The sequence below is a fragment of the Sorex araneus genome, chromosome 9 (genome assembly GCF_027595985.1).
Source record: "Sorex araneus isolate mSorAra2 chromosome 9, mSorAra2.pri, whole genome shotgun sequence".
Taxonomy (NCBI): Eukaryota; Metazoa; Chordata; class Mammalia; order Eulipotyphla; family Soricidae; genus Sorex; species Sorex araneus.
In genome coordinates this window covers 8512911-8539166 of record NC_073310.1, presented here as the reverse complement: position 1 = coordinate 8539166, position 26256 = coordinate 8512911, and the positions used below count along the sequence as shown (strand labels likewise).

General features: G+C 56.7%; 1 protein-coding gene across 5 annotated transcripts in view; it reads left to right on the top strand.

Moving 5' to 3' along the window:
• Nucleotides 1-26256, top strand: part of KSR2 (kinase suppressor of ras 2) — a 358678-nt gene that overhangs the window by 68296 nt on the left and 264126 nt on the right. For all 5 annotated transcript variants that reach the window (XM_055147006.1, XM_055147008.1, XM_055147005.1 and 2 more), the window contains 2 exons: nt 20579-20719; nt 23920-24070. In XM_055147006.1, the coding sequence (XP_055002981.1) occupies nt 20579-20719; nt 23920-24070 (292 nt within the window). The remainder of the gene's footprint in view (nt 1-20578; nt 20720-23919; nt 24071-26256) is intronic.

The window sequence follows — 26256 nt, the reverse complement described above, 5'->3', positions numbered from 1 at the left end:
AGAACGTGCTTTTGATCTGGCAGAAACTGCCTATGTGTGGCTTACATTGTCCTTCTTCCCCAGGAACTCGGTCTAGGGCCAGTCTGTCCGCAGTGGGAAGTTGGGATGTCCCCTGGTTGTGTGTGTGTGTGTTGGGGGGGGACGGGCGCCACAAACCAAAGATCAGACTTCTGAATAAAGATGAAAAACATTCTGGTGGTTTCATGGTCGTCCTCAGCAAGGGCAGAGGAGCCACGGGAAGGGGCTGCCCTCGCTGGCAGTGCCCGCCACTGCCCGCCTTCCTGAGGCCAGCTCAGCGTGGCGGACGGGCCCGTCCAAACCCGCTTCCTTCCTCCCAGCATTCCCAGGCCAACTTTACGCCTTTCCTTCCGGGCACCCGTACCAGCCAGGGGCCGCTTCTGACTGGACTAAGGATCCATCTCCTGACTTGTATTGGCTGATTCTGGCCCAGTGACTGTCCCTCTCGGCCAGAGGGCGACTCGGGAAGTTCTAGGAGGTGAGGTGCCGGCAGATGTTTGGGCCAGCACAGGGTGGCATGGGAGGAAAGGCCGTCCCCTGAGTCTCCCTTGCCTGACGCTTCTGCCCCCATTTTCCTGCACTTAGGCGCAGGAGCATAAGTGCGCCTGCGCATTTGTGTGTGCATATGTGTGTGTGTATGTGCGTGTGCACATGTATGTATGAGTGTGCACGTGCACATGCATGTGCACATTTGAGCATGTGTGTGCACACAAATTTGTGTGCATGTGTGTGCATATGTGTACGTGTGTGCATGTGCACATGTATATGTGTGTGCACGTGCATGTGTATGTGCGCATTCGAGCATGTAGTGCCTGCACATTTGTGTGTGCATGTATGTACATTGTACATATGTGTCTGCATGTGCATGGGTGCGCATGTGCATGTGTGTGCGTGCATCTCAGAGGTCCTTGGTAGTGGCCAGTAGCCAGGCCTCGCCCCGGTCGGTGCCTCTGGGTTTCTTGCTCTGGCGTTCCAGGCTTGCTGTGCTGACGTCCCCGTTCGCTGGGGTTTCAGTTCCCTGAGACGGGGGAGTCGCGGGTGGGCTGGATCCTCCAGGCTCAGCTTTCTCCGTGTAGTTCCACGGAGGCCTGAGAGAACTGGACCCTGACCAGGCCGGGCCCGCCCGGAAGCCCTCCCCCCGCTGGCCTAGTTCTGAAACCCTTGATAAAACCAAGGCACGAGAGTCCGTCTTTTCCCCAGGGGACGGGCCTACTCTTGATTTTAAATAGCCCAGTTAATAGACGCTTATTATAAGATATACGGGGGGAAATAAAAATAGATACTTTCTGACTTACACGCATAAATCTATATGTGTTTTCCCTTATGTAACACGGTATATGTTATATCTATGTCTGCAAGCTATATTATATGTCATATTTTATATACAACACGTACTGCGTGTGCATTAAAAAAGAGTGTTATGTACCTAGGTCTAGGTACTTACATGATTAACCGTGTATTGCTTGTGACTTACACATTGTACACGCCCTCTCTCCCTAGGGACAGCCCTCGCAGGGTGGTGCTGAGGGCTCAGGGGCCTCCCCGGGACTCCAGCCTTCATTTGCTCTCTGGTTCCTGGCTGTGAGCTCTCGGGCAAACTGGCTACCCTCTCTGTGTCAGTTTTCTCCCTGGAAAATGTGAGCCGTGGGAGCTCTCTGCTTTCCAAGAGCGTGCGGCAGCTGAATGTGTAAATGCAGGCGGGGGCTGCTCCTCTGAACTTCATTGGAAATGTTCTCATGTGTGTGCATGTGCGTGTGCATGTGTGCACATGTGCACATGTATGTGTGCGTGTGTGCATATATGCGCGTCAGATGTGTATGCACATTTGAGCAAAAGTGCGCCTGCGCATTTGTGTGTGCATATGTGTGCATGCATGTGCGTGTGCACATGCATGTATGAGTGTGTGCACGTGCACATGCATGTGCACATTTGAACATGTGTACGCATACACATTTGTGTGCGTGTGTGTGCATGTGTGTACGTGTGTGCATGTGCACATGTATATATGTGTGCACATGCACGTGTATGTGTGCATTCGAGCATGTAGTGCCTGCGCATTTGTGTGTGCATATATGTCCATATGTGTTTGCATGTGCATGTGTGTGCATGTGCATGTGTGTGCGTGCATAGACACTCCAGGGGGTTGCTCCTTGATGCCAAGCACTGCCGGGCACCCAAGCTGGGTTCCCGCGTGCCAGATGTGTGACGCACGTCTGAGCTTTCCTTGTCTGAGCCATCTCCCGCTCCACACGAGGGCTTTCGTCACAAAGCAGCTGTGCAGCCTACAGGATCCATCTGACTTTGAGCCTGGACAACCCCACCACTCCCACCGCGCCCCCCAGTCTGACCGCGCTGTTGTGATCCACCGCAGCAGCGGATTCCGGGGGGACGAAGCCAGCCAGGGTCACTGGCATTACCTGTGCACTGGGCAGGAAGGGGGGGCATGAAGGAATGGCAGCTGTCGGGTGCTTCCGTGTCTCTCTTTCCCACTGAAGTGAGAATTGCAAGGGGGCAGGGGCAGGGCTGAAGGCTGCCCGGGTGATGTTCGATTCCAGCCTTCGAATGGCGGTGGGCATGCTCAGGAGGGCACCGTTGTCTGCACCCTGAGAGGCGCTGGTGAAACATGACCTTCCTCTGTTCTCCGCTGGCGGTGAATTGGCTTTACCATTGAAAGCCATGATAGAATAATAATTGATATTCCTTAGTCCATCAAGGTCAATAATAGTCAATAGTCAATGATCATCAATAATAGGTGACTGTTGTTAAGAGTCCTGATAGAAACGGTGTCCCTCGGCTCCAGCAGCCGGCGCTCCCCGTGTGTGGCCACGGGCCTTGAGACGGGAGGCGGCCCTCTGGTCCTCGCTGTGTTTTGATTCATTGCTTTTGGGGACTTCTCCCAGGTGATGCCCGGGAAGCCCCCTGGGCCCCTGGCAAGCCTCGGCCTACCGACTTGGTGGCTCAGCGCAAGGGCCAGAAGACGCTGTGGTGCTTGGGGCCCTGGGTGCTGGGAATACCCAGGACACCCCAGTGGTGCTCGGGGGGCCTCCAGAGCCGCGCCCAGAGTTGGCCGGCTGGATTGTTGGCTGCGTGGCTGGGCGATACGGGGTCGGTGCTTGGCGAGTGAATGGTCGGGTGGGGAGATGGATAATGGGTGACGGCTGATGGGGCGGACTGGTGGTTAGATGGGTGGTTAGACGGGTGGTTAGACGGGTGGATGGTTGTTGATGGAGGGACGGATGGATAACGGTCGATGCTTAGTTCAGTGAATGGATGGATGGATGGATGGATGGATGGATGGATGGATGGATGGATGAATGGACGGACGGAGGGGTGATTGCAGAGTAGCACGGTGGCGTGGAAGGAGAGTGACAGGTTAAATGAAGAAGTTCCCGATCTCTGTAGTCTTAGGATGTCTGAGTTAGAATAAAAACACTTCCAGGGGCTGGAGCGATAGCACAGCGGGGAGGGCTTTTGCCTTGCACGCGGCTGACCCGGGTTCAATTCCCAGCATCCCATAGGGTCCCCTGAGCACCGCCAGGGGTGGTTCCTGAGTGCAGAGCCAGGAGTAACCCCTGTGCATCGCTGGGTGTGACCAAAAAAAAAAACCACCTCCAGCCTTCCCCAGCTGCACCCGCTTCCGTGCGTGGTTTGCTGTGTGTCCGGGGTTGGCGCACGTGCGTTTGTGTGTGTGTTTGGGTGTGTGTGTGTGTGTGTGCGCGCGCGTGCATGTGTGTGTGTTCGTGTGTGTGTGTGTGTGTGTGTGTGTGTGTGTGCGGGGAGGGGCCGTGCCGTGTCTGCGCCTGTGTATGGAGGGGCAGCCGGCTGGCGGGAGTCAGTCCCGAGCGCCTGTGCAGCTCTGGCTCAGACGCCGTCTCCTCGGGAGGCTGTTCTCAGACTCTGGCTCCCGGGGTCCACTTTCCAGCCATGGAAGCACGTGCTCGTCATTCCAGGCTCGTCCCTGCTGCTGTGTCACCCTCTGAGCTCCTCCTTCGGGTGCTGCCGGGGCTCTCCCTCAGGAGGGGTCCGGCCTTTCCAAGCCGCCACCCGTGTCTCCCTCGGGCCCGGGGCTGCGGGAGGTCAAGGCCGGGCTGTGCGTCCTGTGGGCCCGCCCCTTCCTGCGTCAGGGTGCTTGGAGCGCACACTCCTGGTTGTGGCGCCCACACACTCGGCCGGGTCCTTCCGGGCAGCCGGGGTGAGGTGACTCTGGCTATGGTGCTGACAGGAGAGAGGTGACTCTGGCCGTGGTGCTCATGGGGTGAGGTGACTCTGGTTGTGGTGCTCTCGGGGTGAGGTGACTCTGGCCGTGATGCTCGCGGGGTGAGGTGGTGACTCTGGCCGTGGTGCTCACGGGGTGAGGTGACTCTGGCCGTGATGCTCGTGGGGTGAGGTGGTGACTCTGGCCGTGGTGCTCATGGGGAGATGACTCTGGCTATAAGTGCTCATGAGGAGGTGACTCTGGCTATAAGTGCTCATGGGGAGGTGACTCTGGCTATAAGTGCTCATGGGGTGGTGACTCTGGCTATAAGTGCTCATGTCGCACACATGAGTGGTGGTGCTTGCACACATGCCCTGGCGGTCACCCTCCTGTTTGTGGCACGTGCTGTGGTCATCCTGGTCACCAGGACCGCCGGGCTCTCATCCTTGTGTGTTTGCCGGGCGCCCACTCCTGGCAGAGTGGGCAGCTCACCAGGGGTCCCACACTTCAGTCTCAGGCCCAGACATTCCCAGCCAGGTGCCAAACACCGCAGGCTCCTGGGTGGTACCCGGGGGTCCCGACAGCAGACCTGGGGCGGGGGGGGGGGCAGCCCTTGTTCCAGGTAGGCGGCCCTGGGGCTCGAACTCTCAGTCTCACGCGCGCACCTGCAAGGCTCTCCCAGGCCCCTGGACTTCCTCGTCTGATGTGCCCGGGACCCCCCCTGAGCGGGTTCTGGGGGGCGGGACGCTAAGCCGCAGTAATTAGGCCTGGATGCGGCGTGTCACCCGACTGGACTTGGCCTCTGTCTCCGGCCAGCGTGCCCGTGGACGGTGCCACAGACGGTCCGCACGCCTGGCAAGCCTTTGCCACGCCCCCACGTGCCACGTCGGAAAGAGGGAGACGCCGTGAGCACGTTCGCAGCGTGGTCTTCGGGACGGGGAGACCGCACAGGCCTTGAGGACTCGCGGCCGCTGTCACCTGGGGTCCGTGCCGTGCCGAGGCGGTTAGGAAGCAGGCCACCGTGGGGGCCGTGCGTCACCGGGGGAGGACGGGGGTCTTGCAAAGACTTTCTGTCTCTGGAAAGAACTTTCCGGCCCTCTCTGCCACCAGCCGTCTCATCACTGGGCTCTCGGCAGATGGTCGGACTTGCCAATCTGTTGTGTCTCTCTTACTCACCCAATCCCCGCCACACCCCGAGACAAACCCAAACAAACAAAACAAAAACAAAACAACCTGGGGAGCAGGCTGGGAGTGGGGACCCGGTGCAGGGGCGGGGGGTGGGGGGACTCGGGCGCCACAGGCTCTGTGCCTGCAGGAACCCTTCGTGCGTTGGCTTCTGCACACGGGCCAGTCAGGACTCCATCCTGGGCAGGGGGGAGGGTGGGGAGTCCAGTGGGGAGGGCGTTTGCCTTGCGTCTGGCAGACCCGGGTTCCATCCCCAGCACCCCAGTACAGTAGGTCTCCCCAAGCCTGCTAGAAAATGATCCCTGAGGGCAGGAGTGAGCCATGAGCACTGTGTGGTGTGCTCCCTCCCCCCTGCATCCCCCCCCCCAGATGCCTCCTGTAGTTCGAGTGGCTTCTCAGGGCAAATTCGCTGTCATTGGAAGGTGTGTGTGTGGTGGGGGTGGATGACAAAAATAAGCTTGCTGCCTCTCCATCCGGGGAGGAGTCAACTCCCTGAGGCAGGCCCTTGGGGGCGTGAGGATAGAGGAAAGGTGGGCGCCGCCGAGGGGGCTCTGGGGGAGTCACAGGGCGGGCTCTCCTTTGGCGTGGGGGTCGGCCAGCCTCCTCCACGCTGACCTCCCGGTTCAGCCCTGCAAACTTACTTTCAAGTCCGGGTTGGGGAGGGCGTGGGGAGAAGATTCTGAGTGGGCCCCGGTGGGCGGGTCCTGGGGGCAGGCAGGTGGCCTTCCCGAGAAAGGGACCAGTCCTGGCGGACAGAGGGGCTCGGGCCCCCGTGGCACAGGCTGGCAGCTCCCACCGTGGGCAGCGCAGGGCGAGGCCGTCCGGCCGTGGCCTTCCAGGGCTGGACACACCACGCTGGCTTCTTTGCAGGTTCACTGGCTCGCCGGGGAGTGGTCACTTGCTCGACCACTTCCCCACCTGCAGGAGCCCCAGTGGCTTGTGGTCTCGCTTGGCCGGTCACGGGTCACCTGGGGTGCTCAGGGGGTCATGAGTGGTGCTGAGGATTCGGACCAGTGGCCCAGCCACCAGTGATGCACACAAGACAAGCTCTGCCTCCCTCCCCGAGTCGGCCCGGCTTTCTGGACAGCGGGGCCACAGTGGGGGATGGGTTTGGTGTTCGGGCCACACCCTGCAATGCTCTGTGCTCAGGGATCACTCCGGGTGGGCTCAGGGGACCCTACAGAGTGCCCGGTCGGCCTTGTGTAAGGCAGGCTCCCTCGGGCCTGCAGTGGAGTGAAAAGGGTTTTTTTGTTTGTTTGTTTTGGGGTCACATCCAGTGATATTCAGGAGTGATCCTGTCTCTGCACTCAGGAATGACTCCTGGGGGTGCTCTGGGGACCCTATGGGGTGTTGCCGGGGATCGAACCCGGCTGTGTGCAAGGCAAGCGCCCCTTCCTGCTGTACTATCGCCCCAGCTGCACCCCCCCCCGCCCCCAGAGTTTTAATGAATGCTATTTCGTTAGGAATCTACCTGCTGTAAGACAGGTAGACCTTTGCACTATACTTTCCATTAATTACCTGTGAGTTCATGCCTGTGGTATTAGCTAGCCACAGGTATGATGAGTCTCTCTGACTTACCGGTGAGCACGCAAGCAGACAGTATTTAACGGACTATGCATGTCGCAACATGGAATGCTCTAGCATAAATATTTCAGTGCTGACAGTGATCATGGGGGGAAGTTGCCAATAGGCCTGAATGCTCATTAACTCATTGTGTGTGTGTGTATGTGTGTGTGTGTGTTGGTGGGGGTGATGAGACTGCTGTCCCAGCTCTCAGTGGTACTGGGCCCCCTGGACAGGTCAGTTCGGTGTCAGAGACCGAGGGTGTGGAGCTGCTCTGCAGGCCAGGAGGTCCCTGAGATGGACAGTGGGCGTCTGTGCCCGCTGCTGACCACCCAGCTGTTTGTTCCCTTGGCGGGGATATCTCCCTTCCCCTCCCGCGTCTGTAACGTCCCTCAGCAGCTGCAATTCCCAAAGCCGGGGACATGGAGACCATGAACAGGGGCCAGCTTGGTTCCAGCACCCCCCACTCCCCAGCCCCGTCCCACCCCCCTGGGCGGCTCCTGGTCAGCCTCAGCCTGAGGGATCCGGTTGGACCCACGGGTTCTGGGCCCCCGCCCTCAGCAGGGACGCGGCCTGCGGATGCAAAGCGCCGCTCGCTTGAGCCGGTCCAATCAGCCTCCCCTGTCAAGCCGGTGACGTTAGACAGCGGTCGTCCTGGCACCCGCGGGCCGGCCTCGGCGGTGCGGGTTCTGCCTTGCAAACTCCCCCCCCCCGCCCCAACCCCGCGCCGCCAGCTCTCAGCCCCCCCGCCCCCCGCCCGAGCCAGGGGCGGCTTCTGGGGTTGGCATCGCGGGGGCCCGGCCTGGGCCCCACCCCCCCGAGAACGGCGTGTGCGCGCGCGCCTGTGTGCATTGGCGCGCGACCGTGTGTGCGTGCGTGCGTGCGTGTGTGTGTGCGTGTGTGTGTGCGTGTGTGTGCGCGCGTGTGCGTGCTCGCTTGCGTGTGTGGACATCACCAGCAGGGCTGGGGGAGGGGGAGGGCACGCGGTGCTGGGCTTCACCCCCCAGGGCTGCCTGCGTGCGAGCTAAGCTGGGCATCATCTCTAGAGCTGGCTCCGCCCGGCACGCCCCCCACCCCCCACCTCCCCATCTCCCCGCCCCCAGTATTGGTTTATCGACTAACCGGGGGGGGGGGGGGAAAAAAAAAGAAAAAAAAATGATGTCTAGAGCCGGGACCTGCCGGCCAGAGACAGATCTGAACGCGGGGGTGCGGGGCGCGGGGTGCGGGAGGGGGGCGGGTGCGGGGGCGGGGGAGGCAGCGCCCCGCCCCTTGCAGGCTGTCGGGAGACGGGCGTGTGCGCGCTCCGTGCGCAACGGGGAGGGGAATGGGGGCGGGGCGTAACCATGGCAACCGGTAAACAGGCTCGTTTGCGGGCTCGCCCGGGTAGTACCCAGGGAGCAGGGCAGGTGGCATGCCGCGGTGACGTGGGGGTGGGGAGGGGGGGTGTCACCTGGAGTCACATGGGGGGGTAGGAGGGTCTCGGGCTGGAGGGAGCGCGCGCCTTGGCGGAGGGTGGGGGGTGGGTCCAGGACGTTGGAGGTCTCGGCGGCTTGGAGGGGCGCGGAGGGCGCCGGGCGCCCGGGTGTCCCCTCGCCTGTGACTCTCAGGGCGGCTCACGACCCCCCTTCCAGCGCTCACGGACGCGGCTCGGCGTGTTTTCTTTCCTCCTCCTCTTCCTCCTCCTCCTCCTCCTCCGTTTTTCTTTTCTTTTTCTTTCTTTCTTTCTTTCTTTCTTTTTTTAATAGCATCCAAACGCTTTGGGTTTGGGGCTCCGGTGCACCAGCCCCCTCCCCCCACTCACCCCCCCCACCCTTGCCCCCTGGATCTCCGGGTTTAATCTTGGCTTAGCTTTTGAGTGAAAAGTTCCCGGTTTCACACTAGAGAGATTTCAGACACGATTATTTATAGCTCTGTCACATGTCTTAACTTAATTTTTTTTTTTTTCTGTTTATGCTGCTAAATTTACCAGCATGCTAATACAGAGTACAGTAATAGGCCGCCGGGGACGCTCCGCGGCGGGGCGGCGCCGCTGCCTGCTCTGCCCTGGGAGGTGCCAGGCTGCCCCCTGGTGTGCAGACGGAGAACTGCACCTGGGGGTCTGCACGGCGGGGGGCCGGTTTCCCAGCCCCAACCCCAGGGGTACCTTACTCTGCACCGGGGTCCAACAGTGGCCTCAGCTCGGATGCTGGCGACTCTGTATTCCTTCGCCGGAAGATGGGACCGTTGCCCTGGTTGCAGTTCTGCTCTGCCAGGGTCTTTAATTGAGGATGATCTAAAAAAAAAAAATCCTGGCGCCGGAGAGATGGTCCAAGAGATCAGGTCCTTGTTTTGCCTTGCGGCCAGCCATGGTTCCATCCCTGGCGTCTCACCTGGTTCCCGGAGCAGCACCAGATGCAGGAGGGACCCTCGAGCACAGAGCTAGGAATAGAATCTGAGCACTGCTCAAACCATCCCCCCAAACCGAGGAAGCAAACGAAGGAACCCTGGCGGATTAACAGGCAGGAAGACCCTTTCCCGTTGCCCGCCCTGGGGCTGGAGCCGTAGCATAGCGGGGAGGGCGCTTGCCTTGCACACGACCTACCTGGGTTCGATCCCCGGCATCCCATAGCGTCCCCCGAGCACTGCCAGGAGTAATTCCTGAGTGCACAGCCAGGAGGAATCCCTGAGCATCGCTGGGTGTGGCCTGAGATGGAAAAGCAAACCCCCCCCTCTCCTTATTGCTCAGGCTGGGTCTCTCCGCTGCCTGGGGCCCTCAGCAATAGCAGGGAGGGCTTGGGACTGGGGCTCAGAGCTGTGAGTTCAAATTCTGGCCCTGGAGCCCCTTCCACCTGACCAGCTGGGGCAGTGGTCCTAGAGCCCTGAGCCGCGTGCCCCCTCTTGCAGAATGTCGCCAACGCTGTTGGGGGCACTCACAGTACAGCCGTGTCTTCGGGCTCTGAAGGGGGAGGTGACCCGGGAGGACTGAAGCCAGCCCTGGAGGGGGAAACCCCTCCTCCACTCCCCCTCTCTTTTACTGGCGTTGGTGCTTGTGGGGCGGGGGTGGGGGAGGGCGGGGGGTTGACCAGAAACGGGATGGGAACAAGAGAGGAAAAGCACAGAGCAAGCCTCACTTGGAGCATCATGGATCCCGCAGAGGGACGTGACTCGGCCAATATCCCCATGTGCTCGGCCTGGACATTGCCTGGGCAGGGTCAGAGGGTCAGGGGACACGGTGTGGGGTGTGGGGCCCTGTCCGAAACCGCCTTGTGGGGTGTGTGTGTGTATGTTCATGTGTGCGTGTGTGCACATGCCTGTGTGTGCATGTGTATACGTATGCATGCATGTCTTTGCATGTTTGTATGTATGTGCACACGCACATGTGCACGTGTGCCCAGGTGTGTGCGTGTCCTGTGTGTGTGTGTGTGTGTACACCCCTGGCTCTAAAGGGGAACCGTCAGTGACTGACAGGGGCCCAGACAGCGCCCCCTCCTGGTGGGGTGCGAGTGTGGCGCGTTGCTCCAGCGAGGCTGTTCCCTGGGGCCTGCTGAGCCCAGCTGCGGGGCGGGTCTGTCCCCTCTGCCCCGGGTCAGCCTCTTCAGCGGCTGTCTGAGGACCCCCGGCCCCTGCCCTGTCCCCTGCCCCCAGCTGGGAGGCTGAAGTGTCTCAGGAGCAACTAGGCCTGGAGGGGGTCTGCGTCTCGCGGCTCCCCGAGCCGCCTCATTTGGTTTGGGGCCACCCCTGGGGATGCCCAGGGGCAGCTCCTGGCACGGTGCCGAGGAGTGAGTCCTGGCAGGTGCCTTCACCCCCACACTCTCCAGCCTGTGCTTCGGTCCTTCTGGGGTGTCGGGGCCCGGTGCCCTCCTCGTCACCCCGGGACATTCCTCATCACTCGGAACATGTTCCTAGCACTTCTGCCCTGATGCCCTCCGCCCGCCGTCATGGTGGGCAGGTTCCATTGCCGTGAGATCTGTGACTGTTCTGGGGGACTTGAGAGTCCTGCGCCCTAGAGGGCAGCAGATGCATCTCGCGGCTGATAGGCCTGACCGGCAGCTGCTGCCCGTTAGGGTCCAGCTGTGTGCGTGCATGTGTGCACACATGTGCACATATGTGCATGCCTGTGCATGTGTGTGCATGCCTGTGCGTGTGTGTGCACGTGCACGTGTCTGTGTGCGTGGGCACGTGGATTTCAGATTCAGAAGGTGGAATTATTTCCCCGGGCAAAGGGTTCTGTGGGATTTTGCGCATCGCGAGCTCATGATACTCTTACTTACTTGCTGTTATTTTACGTTGTTTTTTTTTAACCTATCTTGGGTTTGGGGCCACTCCTGGCGGGGGTGTGGGGGTGGGGAGCCACTGCCCGTGGGGGTGGGGAACTCTGTGTGCTCAGTGCTCCGAGCTGTCACTCTGATGCCCGCCTGCCCCCACCCCCCCGACCCTGAGGTCCTCGTGTGGCGGCGGTGAGAGACGCGGGTCCCAGTCTTCAGCCACCCACGCGGTGGCCGGCCCTCGGGTGCCGGATGGAGTCAGGCGATCATTCCAGAAGGTGCTTTCACAGCTCTGCCGCAGAGACCCTTGCGTCCCTGGAAGCTGGTGTGAGGGCTGTGGGTTGCCGGGGGTGGGTGGGCTGGGGGACCTACCTGGCCCCGTCCTTGCTTGTCCAGCCCCCCACCGTGGGCAGTTCTCAGGGTTCTCTCTGCTTCCACGTGGCTCCAAGGGGAAGGCCTGGGCGGAGGCCGCCCTCCCCGTCGGTCCCCTCAGCCCCCCTCCTGCCCTCCCCGACCCCCGCTGCCAAGTGCATCATGACGTGAGGACCCTGGCTGCTGGCCAGCTGTGTCCGTGGGGCCCTGGAAACACTCTGCCCCCTCCCCAGTGGTGCACGATGTGCCCTCTGCAAGGACGGTTCTAGAAGGTGCTAGAAGCCCGTGGCAGGGACGGAAATGACTCGGCCGAGTCTCATCGTCAGCATGGGAAGCTCCTTCTGCAGTGCCTGGACGGCCTCCCGGAGATGCGGGGGCGGCTCTCGCCCTCCAGGGGGTGGTGCGACTTTGGGATTTGGGGTGGAGCAGCCCGGAGCCCCTGATGAAAGCAGGGGAGCTCGGGGGTCCTGCTCCAGCTCCTAGGGAGGGGGCGGGGTGCGCGTGACTTCACCTCTTGGTGCCTGGAAGGGGCCCTAAATTCCGGCCTCTGGCTGGCTTGGCCGCGGGGATCGAAACGGAGCATTCAAGAGTCGGATCTGGGGGCCGGAGCCATAGCACAGTGGGGAGGGCGTCTGCCTTGCACGAGGCTGACCCGGGTTCGATTTCCAGCATCCCATAGGGTCCCCCGAGCACCACCAGCAGTCATTCCTGAGTGCAGAGCCAGGAGTAACCCCTGTGCATCGCCGGGTGTGACCCAAAAGGAAAAAAAAGAAAAAAGGAATTGGATCTGGGCGTGCTGGGCCGGGCTGCACACCTTCCCAGGCAGTGGCGGCTGCTGTACCTATTATTAGTCCCCGGGACGCTTTCTCCCTCCTGAGGACAGAAGCCCAGAGCTGCCTGCAGCCTGGGCTCTGTGTGTGTGTGCCTGTGTGTGTGTGCAGTCTGGGCTGTGTGTGTGTGTGTGTGTGCGTGTGTGTGTGTCTGTGTGTGTATGCCTGTGTGTGTGTGTGCAGTCTGGGCTGTGTGTGTGCGTGTGTGTGTGTATGCCTGTGTGTGTGTGCAGTCTGGGCTGTGTGTGTGTGTGTGGTGTGTGTGTATGCCTGTGTGTGTGCAGTCTGGACTGTGTGTGTGCCTGTGTGTGTGTGTATGGTGTGTGTGTGTGTATGCCTGTGTGTGTGCAGTCTGGGCTGTGTGTGTGTGTATGGTGTGTGTGTGTGTATGCCTGTGTGTGTGTGTGCAGTCTGGGCTGTGTGTGTGCGTGTGTGTGTGTATGCCTGTGTGTGTGTGCAGTCTGGGCTGTGTGTGTGCGTGTGTGTGTATGCCTGTGTGTGTGTATGCCTGTGTGTGTGCAGTCTGGGCTGTGTGTGTGTGTGTGTATGGTGTGTGTGTGTGTATGCCTGTGTGTGTGTGCAGTCTGGGCTGTGTGTGTGTGTGTGTGTGGTGTGTGTGTGTATGCCTGTGTGTGTGCAGTCTGGGCTGTGTGTGTGTGTGTATGGTGTGTGTGTGTGTATGCCTGTGTGTGTGTGCAGTCTGGGCTGTGTGTGTGTATGGTGTGTGTGTGTATGCCTTTGTGTGTGTGCAGTCTGGACTGTGTGTGTGCATGTGTGTGTATGGTGTGTGTGTGTGTATGCCTGTGTGTGTGTGTGTGGTGTGTGTGTATGCCTGTGTGTGTGCAGTCTGGACTGTGTGTGTGCCTGTGTGTGTGTGTATGGTGTGTGTGTGTGTATGCCTGTGTGTGTGTGCAGTCTGGGCTGTGTGTGTGCGTGTGTGTGTGTGTGTATGCTTGTGTGTGTGTGCAGTCTGGGCTGTGTGTGTGTGTGTGCGTGCGTGCACTGTGTGTGTGTGTGTGTGTGTGTCTCCATGTCTGCATGCAGAGGGTGGTGTGGAATGAGGTCCATGGAGTGAACTCAAGTGGAAGCATCCTGGAGGTTGACTATGGCAGCGACTTCCGTGTCAGTCGCCTCCCCGCAGGGATGGGGGAGGGGAGGGGCAGCAGAGAGGCCTGGGGAGGTGCCCCCCCCCCTGGGAGCATGGCCCGAGGGAGGGCTGGGCTTAATCGCAGCTGTTCAGTTTTGTTCTGTGGGTTTTGTTCTGGGGACGTACTGGGTGGTTCTCAGGACTCGGGCCTGCTCTGCACTCAGGGGTCACTCCTGGTGGGGCTTAGGGGACCCTGCGGGGTGCCAGGGATCGAACCTAGCATCGGCTGTGATGCGGGCATCTAACCCTCGGCGCTGTCTGTCCGGCACCGTCCTGGGTTCTGTGTATACGCGTATGTATCGTATCTCTAGATCTCTCTACCTAATGTTCCCCCCACAAGGAAAAGACAGGCCTGGACTCAGGGACTGAACCCCAAGGCTCCCGCTGCTGCAGGACGGGGCTGTGCGGTCAGCGGGGGGTTCGACTCCCCGTCGGGACCTTGGCTTCGTCGGCTCATCTGGGCTGTGAGCAGGTGACGGCCCTGTGGCTGGGTTCCTCGCCCGGGTAGCACACAGCTCTGCTTGTTTTGTTTTGAGTTCACATCTAGCAGTGCTCAAGGCAGGATCTCGTAAGGCAAAGCATCCAACCCGCTGTCTTAGCTCTCGGGTACAGACCTTCAGATACTCCGTCTCTAAACAAAACTCAGTTTTGTTTTTTTTTTTTTTTTAATAAAACAAATCATGCCTGGGGCCGGAGCCATAGCACAGCGGGGAGGGCGTTTGCCTTGCACGCGGCCGACCCGGGTTTGATCCCCGGCATCCCATAGGGTCCCCTGAGCACCGCCAGGAGTCATTCCTGAGTGCAGAGCCAGGAGGAACCCCTGAGCATCGCTGGGTGTGACCCAAAAAGCAAAAAAAATTAAATTAAATTAAATTTAAAAAAAATAAAACAAATCATGCCTGTATGTAGAAATAAAACCATGCAACTGTTGTCAGAGGCAGCAAATGGTATTCTTGGCTGTCCGTGGAAGAGAAGAGGGGAGAGACGATGGAATCCAACGCCGACTAAGGCCGGAGCAATAGTCCAGCGGGGAGGGCGTTTGCCTTGCACGCGGCCGACCCGGGTTCGATCCCCGGCATCTCATAGATGCACCGCCAGGAGTAATTCTTGAGTGCGGAGCCAGGAGTAACCCCTGAGCATCACTGGGTGTGACTGCCTTTCCCCCCAAAAGAAATCAGAAGTCAGCTTCGGGTGCCGAAGGCTGTAACGTATCAGGGGCAGCGTCTGGGTCTCCGGGCTCCGTGTCAGGTATGTGTCACTCCCGCCTAAGCTTAATCTTGGAGATTTGGGCAGGAAGAAGGTGCCGAGCTCATACCCCACCCCTGCCTGGGCCCCACCTCCTCGCTAGGCAAACCCGGGAACTCTCACCCTTCCCCACAGCCTCTTCACCTAGTTCCCCATCTTCTCTGATGACAAATGCTTTCTTCTCCTTTTCAATTTTAGCGCAGGGTAAGGCATTTGCCTTGCACGCGGCCGACCCGGGTTCAATTCCTCCACCCCTCTGGGAGAGCCCAGCAAGCTACTAAGAGTATCTCGCTCACACGGCAGAGCCTGGCAAGTTATCTGTAGCATATTCGATATGCCAAAGACAGTAACAACAAGTCTCACGATGGAGACGTTACTGGTGCCCGCTCGAGCAAATCGATGAGCAGTGGGATGTATTATTTATTTTGGTTTTGGGGCCATACACCTGGAGATGCTCAGGGGTGACTCCTGGCTCTGCACTAGGGAATCACTCCTGGCGGTGCTCGGGGACCCTATGGGATGCAAGGCAAGCGCCCTCCCCCCGTCCTATCACTCTGGCCCCAACAAACGCTTCCTCAAAGATAGGAGACACCATGTCGCTGGCTTCCAGTGGACACAGACTCCTTTGCTCCTTCCTTGCTTCTGCTGTGGAGGCCGGGGCGGGCAGAGACAAGCACCCCAGAAATCTTCTGTTTCTTCCAGAAAGTGAATAGTTGCATTGCTGATATTTATTTAAGGACACCAGACCCTCGTTTGCCTCTCCATATTTGAAACCCAACATTGGCTGCAGAGGCATAGAAGAAGACAGAGTAAGAAGTCTTCCATACCCAGCAAGAAAAAGATATTCAGGGCATCCAGATAGGAAAGGAAGACATCAAGCTCTCACTATTCGCAGATGATATGATACTATACTTTGAGAACCCTAAAGAAACATCTAGAAACAATAGACTCGTATAGTAAAGTTGCAGGCTGTAAAATCAATACCTGAAAGTCCATGGCTTTCCTATACCCAAATAATGAGAGAGAAGAAAGCGACATGATAAAAGCAATCCCGTTCACAATTGTACCTCAAAATATCAAGTACCTCGGAATCAGCTGAACTAAGGAGGTAAAGGACTTGTATAAAGAAAACTACAAAATGCTACTTCAGGAAATAAAAGAGGACACAAGGAAATGGAAAGATATCCCCTGCTCTTGGATTGGAAGAATTAATATTGTCAAAATGGCAATACTCCCCAAAGCATTGTACAAATTCAATGCGATCCCTAATAGGAGACCCATGACATTCTTCAAAGAAATGGAGCAAACACTCCTGAAATTAATACGGAACAACAAGCTCCCACGAATAGCTAAGGCAGTTCTTGGGAAAAAGAAAATGGGAGGAACCAACCTCCCCAACTTCAAACTCTACTTATAAAGTGGTAATAATTAAAACAGCATGGTACTGGAATAAAGGCAGAGCCGCAGAACAATGGAACAGGGTTGAATATTCTGACACACCTCCTCAAATATATGAACATCTAATCTTTGATAAGGGAGCAAGAAATGTGAAGCGGAGCAAGGAAAGCATTTTTAACAAATGATGCTGGCAAAACTGGACAGCGACATGCAAAAAAATTGGCTCAGATCTCCACCTATCACCATGTACAAAAGTCAGATCAAAATGGATTAAAGACCTCAACATCAGACCAGAATCCATAAGGTACATTGAAGACAAGGTCAGCAAAACCCTCCACGACATTGAAGCCAATGGTATCTTCAAAGATGACACGCCACTGGCTAACCAAGTGAAAACAGAGATAAATAAATGGGACTCTCTTAAACTAAGAAGCTTCTGCACCTCAAAAGAAACAGTGACCAAAGTACAAAGACAGACTACAGAACGGGAAAGGATATTCACCCAATACCCATCTGATAAGGGGTTGATATCAAGGATATACAAGACACTGGTTGAACTCCATAAGAAGAAAACTGCCAGCCCGATCAAAAAATGGGGTGATGAAATGAACAGAAACTTTCTCAAAGAAGAAATTCGAATGGCTCAAAATGAGAAAATGCTCTACATCACTAATCATCAGGGAGATGCAGATCAAAACAACAATGAGATGTCATCTCACACCCCAGAGACTGGCCCACATCCAAAAAAACAAAAGCAACCAGTGTTGGCACGGATGTGGGGAGAAAGGGACTCTCCTTCACTGCTGGTGGGAATGCTGACTGGTTCAGCCCTTTTGGAATACAATATGGACGATTCTCAAAAAATTAGAAATTGAGCTTCCATTTGACCCAGCAATACCACTCCTGGGAATATATCCTGAAGAGGCAAAAAGATATAGTAGAAATGACATCTGCACTTGTATGTTCATTGCAGCACTGTTTACAATAGCTAAAATCTGGAAAAAAATGGAGTGCCCAAAAACAGATGAATGGTTAAAGAAACTTTGGTACATCTATGCGCGTTCCCCTGGAGATCTCTCCGGCCCTCGGAGAGACAACAGTGGAAAGCGCTCCTAATTAGGTGGATTCTGTGAGGGTCCCGATCTGAAATAAGACTAGTGAGGGTAGTAAACAGGGGGCCCAAGACGACACATGCCGATCAAGGGCAACTTTATTAACTGCCACGCTGGTTTTATACTTTTCTTAGCAGGGGGTTGGTACATAAGTTGTCAATCATCAGGGAAGTGTCTTCTCAGACCAAATAAGGAAAGGTTCGGGGTGTATTAGGTGGGCTTACAACATTCTTCAAGAGTAGATTGAGAAATAGTGGGGAGAGGAAGGCAAGGGTTTATCTGGCAGGAGCATCTGGCAGGAGGAAGGCACAAGGTAGAGGAAGGTATTCTACTTAGGGGCTTAATGGCGTCTCTTAGTTAACTGCCCTGGGCTACTTTTACCTCTTGAGTTTGGCTATTTCCTTTGTCACAAGGGCACCTGTGCCTCAGGTCAAGCAAAGCTGGTAATGGAATTTTCCGGTTTGTCCAGGGTAAAGGTTTCGGGGTCCTCTTTCGTTCAGGGTCCTGAGCAGTCCCCAACACATCTACACAATGGAATATTATACAGCTGTTAGAAAAGATGAAGTCATGAAATTTGCATATAAATGGATCAACATGGAAAGTATCATGTTGAGTGAAATAAGTCAGAAAGAAAGAGACAGACATAGAAAGATCGCACTCATCTGTGGAATATAAAGTAGCAGAATGGGAAACTGACACCCAAGAGTAGTAGAGATAAGAACCAGGAGGTCTGCCCCACAGCTTGGAAACTGGCCTCACATGCTGGGGGAAAAGGCAGCTCAGATAGAGAAGGGAACACTTAGTAGAGAATGTTGGGAGGACTCATTCAGGTTGAAAGCTTCGTGCCGAAAGTAGACTATAAACCGAACATAATAGCCACTCAATACCTCGATTGCAAACTACAACATCCAACAGGAGAGAGAACAAAAGGGAATGCCCTGCCGCAGAGGCAGGTGGGGTGGTGGGGGTGGGGGTGCGGGTGGCGGGAGGGATACTGGGAACATTGGTGGAGGAGAATGGGCGCTGGTGGAGGGATGTAAACGAAATGCAAACATGAAAGTTCATAAGTTTGTAACTGTACCTCACGGTGATTCACTAATAAAAATTAAATTAAAAAAACCCAAACCTTCATACCCAGAAAATAATGCCAAGACCTACAAATTAGCAGGAAACTCAGCTGTTCTCTATTGTCCATAAAGCATGGCTATCACTGTGTCACTGTATCACTGTCATCCCATTGCTCATCGATTTACTCGAGTGGGCACCAATAACGTCTCCATTCATCTCAGCCCTGAGATTTTAGCAGCCTCTTCTTATTCGTATTTCACAATGATTGGAGGCTCTTTTAGGGTCAGGGGAATGAGACCTATTATTGTTACTGTTTTTGGCATATCAAGTATGCCACGGGGAGCTTGCATGCTCTATTGAGCATTTCTGTAAATAGGATGGGGTTAAATCCTAGTCACTTCAAAATCAGGCTGGAAATAAGGAATTAAGACACCTCGTTCCCCTCCCCCCCAAATCCAAGTAAATGCACTCCCTTGAACACATATCTTGCTTGTTTGCCTCTATGTCTCTGCTTGCTTGTTCTCGAACAGATAGAAAAATGGCAAAGTCCTGCTGGGATTAGAATGATGGGTTTAAAAATATATATATATATCCCTTCTCCTTACCCTTAGAATCTACTACCGTTCTAGCCTCTGTCTATGTAATTGAATCTATCTTCTATTTTTTAATTTGAAGTGCCATTCCCTCTATCCAGCTTCTGCCTCTAACCAACCTCAGGAAGCAGAGATTTAATCACATCATTCATTTGCCTAGAGACTTAAGAAAAAAAATTAAAGTGCTGTTTAATTTCATCGATAAGCTTTGTGGGCTTTAGTCAAGCACATTCTGGAACATTACAGGGTTTAAAAATATATTAAATTAGGTATTAGTAATGCCTTCACATGGTAAAAGAGACTCTAGTGGTTTGAGAGTGATACCCTGGGCAGTGCAGAAATATGAGACATATTTCTAAATTTGGGGCATTTTATTTCTTTTTTAAAAAAAAAAACAATTAAAAACAACATACAAAACACTTGAACAACTAAAGCTGACCAGCCTTTATTTCTTTTCAGAAAAAGGGAAATGAGTGGGAAGGAGCAGAGACCCACGGGTTCCCTTCCCTGCCCTGAATTTTGTGTTCTTGGAGTTCTAGAGCTTTCTTCTTAATCCAAGTTTATGGCTGTGCTCTGATATGTAACCCTCCCCCCACCCCCCAAAAAAACCAACAAACAAACCCCAAACCAAACCAAAATCTCTGTGGACACCTAAGTCACCTAGCGCTTTTTCATTTAATTGTCTTTATTTAATCCATTGCAAATGCCAAAGATGAGATTTGTCACTTGGGTAACTATTATTATTACTGTTGTTGCTATTATTTGTGATGCCCGGGTTGGAACCCGGAGCTTCACACAGGCAAGGCTCGTGCCCCTCCCCTGAGCCAGAGACCCTCAACCACAGCTTCTCCCGCCCCTCTTGTTCCCTGCGGATGGAGGCGGGGGCCCTGCGGTTGCCTCTTGCTCCCCCCACTTGCCCACCTCACGCTTCTGTGCGGTGGCACCTCCATCCCCAGCGAGGCGACACAACTTCCCTTTCCCTGTCTTTCTCCCTCAGAAGCCTGGGCTGCAGCTCACCTAAGGTCCCCAGGGTCCAAATAGCGTTTTCCCATCTCTGCCCCCGCCTTCTCCGGGGGCGCCCCAGAGGGGCGTTGATTTGAAGGAGATTAAAAACATGCACCTCTCACGGCCGTCCGCCAGGGGGAGCAGCGCGGGCTTGCGTTGTCCCAGGCGCTCCTGCATCAGGACCACGCCTGGCGCATCCGCCTGTTACCTCGCGGGCTGCAGAGTTCCTGGGGTGTCATGACCTCACTTGTGGGCGCCCACGGATGGACTCCCGAGGTGTTTGCTCTCGGTGGCTACCGCGGACAACGCCGCGAGAAAGAACCCTCTACCTCTAACCCTGCGCCCCGGGGGCGTGTCTGCAGGCAGAAAGAGAATGCCCCAAATTCGCAGGGGTGGGATTGCCGGCCACCGGGGGCTGTAGCTGGATAAACGCTGGAGGGTCCCCCTCCCGCTGCCCGCCCGGGAAGAGGGGCCCACGCCGGGGGTCGCAACAGTGGATCCAGCAGTATGGGTGTGGGTGGGGCGGGGGCAAGGGCCTGGGCGCTCCCTAAAATCACGCCCCCTCCTCTGACCGTCCCCTCCGTCCCCACCGTGTCTCCGCAGAGCAAGCTGGTGAAGTACTTCAGCCGGCAGCTGTCCTGCAAGAAGAAGGTGGCGCTGCAGGAGCGCAACGCCGAGCTCGAGGGCTTTCCGCAGCTGCGCCACTGGTTCCGCATCGTCGACGTGCGCCAGGAAGTTCTGGAGGTGACCGCGCCCCTGCCCCGCGCGCCTCTGTCCCGCGCGCCCTTCCCCTTGCACCCCTGCCCCGCGCGCCCTGCCCCTCGTGCCCCTGCCCTGCGCGCGCGCTCCTGCCCCGCGCCCCCTGTCCTGTACACCCTCTGCCCCGCGCGCCCCTGTCCCGCACACCCTCTGCCCTGCGCGCCCCTGTCCCGCGCCTAGTTGTAGTCGTGGCATCTCCAAGCTGCCCAAAGGGGCGAGAAGAGTGGGGTTCCCAGACACAGGATCTTTCTTCGCTTACCCACTACCCACTCGAGCCGCAGCGCAGCCCCCGGACTAGCGAGAAGGCACAAGAGGTCGGAGCGCTTGCTCTGCGCGCGGGAGACCCGGGTATCCTCCTCAGCACCCCTGGGCACGCCCCTCCCCCGGTTCTGTCGGACCACTGAGCGTGTGAGGCAGAACTCGCTGCTTCTTGGACAGAGCTGATACCCGCTGGCCCCGGGGGACCCCACACGTCCTGAACTAAAGTTGTGGCTTTGTAATGTGGCCGGCCACCGTCCCACGAGAAGCACCGTGGGAAGGACATTTGTTCTCCCAGTTTTATTGCCCTTGATTTCAAGCCAGAGCCGGGGATGCTCAGGGGCTGTTTCCCAGCTGTGGGTCAGGGGCGGCTCTCCGGGGGGTGACCCCAGATGATGCAGTGGGGGCATGGAAGCAGCCCCCCCCCATGGCAGAGGCTGTGCTCCAGCCCTCTCAGCTCTCCCCAGCCGCTCATCCACTGACACAGTTTGACTGAGACCAGTGTTCGAAAGCTCTGCTTGAGCTAATTTTTTTTCTTTTTGGGTCACACCCGGCGATGCACAGGGGTCACTCCTGGCTCTGCACTCAGGAATTACTCCTGGAGGTGCTCAGGAAACCATATGGGATGCTGGGAGTCGAACCTGGTTTAGTCGCATACAGGGCAAACACCCTACCCTCTGTGCCAGCCCCCAAGCTAATTTAAAAACATGAAGTTTTTATTAATACATATGGAATTCTTTGCTCTAGGTGTCGATGCTTAGGGAAGAAATGTTCCCATTTTGTAACTCTTTGTAATGCAAAACCAATTATTTTGTATCTTTGTGTGTGTTACAACACGCCAGTCGACCAAAAGCTTACATTCAGTAGACTGGGAACACCTTAAAGGCGATTAGAGGCCACCCCAAAAACCTCTGTCCCTCTCGGAGAGCCCGGCAAGCTACCAAGAGTATCCCGCCTGCATGGCAGAGCCTGGCAAACTACCCGTGGCATACTTGATATGCCAAAAACAGTAACAACGATGGTCCTCATTCCCCTGACCCTGAAAGAGCCCCCAATACACCATCGGGCTCCACTAGCATGCAACAGGGATGAATGGAGACGTTACTGGTGCCCACTCAAGCAAATCGATGAACAATGGTTTGACAGTGATACAGTGATACAGTGATTACTACACACGGCGTCCCCTTTCTTGAAAAATTGCTCCACATCCACCCTGAGGCCCGACTGGCATCAGTGCCCTAATCAGGGTCCTTGCAGACTCCTGAGTTTGTAGTTTAGCTCGTTTCCATCCATCTGCCCGAAGTTCCTGAGCTTTGCTCCTCACCTTACTTCAGGGAGAGGCCGGACCCACTACGGCCAGCGGGGACAGAGCCTGGGCGCCAATCCCCCTGCAATTCGCACGTCTCCAGAAGAGGGCGCTCTTTGCAGAAAATGAGCTCTGAGCTCGGGGTCACACTTTCCCTGGCGTGACCTCCGCAGGGTGGCCTGACCTGTTTAATGTACTACTTGTTTAATGTCCTACTTACAGACCAATGGTGACATGAAAAGCTCTGCTCTGTCTGTCTGTCTCTCTCTCTCTCACACACACACATACATACACACAGAGTCTTTGTGACGTTAAAACCCATGAAGAGCAGAACGTAATACATTCATCATCACCATCATCAAGCAAGTACACTTGCTCTTTTGGCTCAGATTTATTCTCTATTTTAAATGTCATATTTATTTTTGGTGACCCAAAACTTCCACGTTAATGGTAAATTGCAGGATTAAAAGGCATAAGTGTGGGGGGGGAAGGCACAGGGGGAATCCTGATCCAAAGAGAAGACAAAAATACACAGACAAAATGAGAGGGGTGTGGAGAGAGAGGGAGAGAGAGATTGAGGAAGAGGGAGGGGGAGAGAGGGAGAGAGAAGGGAAGAGAAAGAGGGAGAGAGGGAGAGAAAGGGAGAGAGGAAGAAAGAGGGAGAGAGAGGGGAAGAGCGAGTGAGAGGGGAGAGAGAGGAAGAAAGGGAGGGAGAGGGAGAGAGAAGGGGAGAGAAAGAAGGATAGAGGGGAGAGGAAGAAAGAGGGAGGGAGAGAGAGGAACTGGGAGGGAGAGAGAGGGAGGGATATTAAAATAAGAGGGAGGAAGATAGAGATAGAGAGGGAAAGAGGTAGGGAGATAGAGAGGGAGAAAGAGAGGGAGATATAGAGATAGGGAGGGAGAGAGATAGAGAGGGAGAGAGGGAGGGAGATAGAGGGAGAGGGAGAGAGGTGACTGCAATACATATATATGGCCACAGGAGGGCAGACATGCCCCACAGTTTTGCCCTAGATTCTCGCATCTACCCTTAAATAGCTCCATCCTTAGATATCCCTTAGATACCTTATTTTAATAATAATAACAATAATTTATGTTAAGCCATCGCATACCCTCCCGTGCTGTAAAATGAAGACTTTCTTTTTATAGATGTACAAATATAGACAGATTCCGAGATTGCCCAGAGCCTGGTCCAGGCAGGGGCCCCTGCAGGTGGTGAGGAGAGCGTGGGACCCCCCCCCCTTACATCTCCTTCCCTGCTTCCTGCTCTTCTGGGTGTCCCTCCCCCACTCCTGGCCCTGTCCCTCCCTTCCGCATTGTCACTTGGGTTTAGAGTGTCCCCTTCTGCGTGCCCGCTGGGTGCCCATCACAAACCCAGTTTGTCCCCCAGCCCCGCGCCCCCCTGCTGGGTCCCGGGGCTTGGATTTTTTCCAGCTTGCTCTGCTCCGAGGTCACACCCGGGGTTTGGGACACGTGCCGTGGTACTGACGGACCGTCCGGGGAGGAGGGACAGGGAGCTACGCATCTCCCCCCCTCCCCTCGCCCCCCCCCACCCCCGCGCTGGAGGGGAGGCTCCCGGGGGCTGTGGCCCCGCGCTGACCCTCCCGCCCCCCTCCCCCGCCAGGAGATCACCCCGAGCCAGCTGAGCCTGGAGGAGCTCCTGGAGATGACGGAGGAGCAGGTGTGCCAGACGGTGGAGAAGTACGGCGTGAACGCGGAGGAGTGCGCCCGCCTCAACGCCTCGCTCACCTGCCTGCGCAACGTCCACACGGCCGGTGAGCGGGGCCGCCGCTGGCCAGCAGGGGGCAGGGCTGAGGCGCGTGGCAGAGCCGGTCCCCAGCGGACCCAGGAGGGGGACTGGGAAGCTGGAGGGGGCAGGGCAGCCCCCCGGGGTTACAGGCTCTGGATAATTCGGGTCCAGCCCGAATTAGAGAGAGAAACAGACAGACAGACAGACAGACAGAGACAGGGAGTCAGAGACAGAGAAACAGAGAGAGAAACAGAGACAGAGACAGAGAGACACAGAGACAGAGACAGAGACAGACAGACAGACAGAGACAGAGACAGACAGGCAGAGACAGAGAGAGAGAGTAATGGACCTGGGTCATTTCTGTATTTCTCAAGTGCCTCTGTGTTTAGGGACAATATCTCCATTTATTTTCTTGTGTTTTTTTGGGGGGAGGGCCTTGTCCCGAGGTGCCCAGGGGTCACCCTGGCTCTACACTCGGAATCATCCCTGGGGAGCCATGGGGGGGGCGGCATATGAGATGCCGGGGATCGTACCTGGGTCAGCCACGTGCCAGGCAAACGCCCTCCCCACTGTACTATCGCTCCAGCCCCGAACTTTTCATTTATTTTTTTTGTATCACTTGTCATCCTGTTGATCTTCGATTTGCTCGAGTGGGCGCCAGTAACGTCTCCATCTGTCCCTGTCACGTGCTAGTGTAGCCCAATGATAGCTGCTATTTTTTTTAATGTAAAAAATATAGAATCGCCAAGTACCTAAGAAAGTCGATAAGTAAAATGACCCAAGCCTGACCCTCGCAGGCCTGACCGTGGTCACTTTGGTGTGCTTTGTTTCTTTGGGGGGAGGCACACTTCATGTCGCTCAGCAATTTCCCCCCGCCCAGCCCCTGATGGACTCAGGGGGTCTGCAGGGGGTCTGCCAGGCCCCTGGTGTGGTTCTTCCTGGAGGGTGCTGAGGGCTAGAGGGGCTTTAACCAGTCGAGACAGAACGATCCGATTGCTGTTAGTATCGCTACTATTATCCAGCAAAATTATCTGTGACTCAGTCATGGCTTGAGGTGCGGGATGATTGTCGTTTCTCTTTGAGGTTCCTCATTAATTGCTTAAATTATTATTTTGGGGGGCGTTTTGGGCCACATCGGCGATGCTCAGGGGTTCCTCCTGGCTCTGCACTCAGGGATCACCCCTGCGGTGCTCAGGGGGCCCTGTGGGCTGCCGGGGATTGATCCTAGGGTGGCTGCGCGCAGGGCGAACGCCCGCCGCACTGTGCTGTCGCTCTGGTTCCAGCATTGTTCAGGTTCTTGTGACCGTACTAGGGGGGCATCGGGTTTCCTCTCGGGCCCCCCAAATCTGGAGCTTTTCTGAAGCCCAGGGCGCAGCTACGCGCTCAGAAGAGGGCGGGGGTCGTGCCCACCGCCAGGTGGCGCTGTTGGCCTTTGCGCGGGACCAGGACGCTGTCCCCACCTTGCAGGATTCATCCCGCTCCCCCCGGTTAACAAGCCGGGACCCGGCGTCGCTGGGGGTCCTCGGGCGGGTCCCTGGGCTGGGCACCCCGGGGCTCTTGCTCGCCGCCCTCGGGGATGGGCCTGCCCGGCACCCCGCCCGGTCACCTGGAGCCAGGGCAGCTGTGCCCCGGGCCCCTGCTGGTCCTGAGACCTGCTGCCCCTCGCCCAGCCGGAGGCGCTGAGCGCGGTGCTCCGGAGACAGACCCTCCCTGGCTGCGCCCTCGCCCCTGCAGCGCTTGTGGCGGGCAAAAATGCGCCAGGGACACGTTTCCTCTGAAACCTCTGCTTCCCTCCTGCTTCCCTCCCGCTTCCCTCCCGCTTCCCTCCTGCTTCCCTTCCCTCCTGCTTCCCTCCCGCTTCCCTCCCGCTTCCCTCCTGCTTCCCTCCTGCTTCCCTCCCGCTTCCCTCCGCTTCCCTCCTGCTTCCCTCCTGCTTCCCTCCCGCTTCCCTCCCGCTTCCCTCCCGCTTCCCTCCTGCTTCCCTCCCACTTCCCTCCCGCTTCCCTCCTGCTTCCCTCCTGCTTCCCTCCCCGCTTCCCTCCCGCTTCCCTCCGCCAGTGGTTTCCTTCGCCCTCCCCTTCCATTCCTCCCTCCCTCCCCATTCTCCCTCCCTCCTCCCTCCTCCCTCCCTCTCCTCCCTCCCTTCCCTCCCCTCCCTCCCTCCCTTCCTTCCTTCCTTCCTTCCTTCCTTCCTTCCTTCCTTCCTTCCTT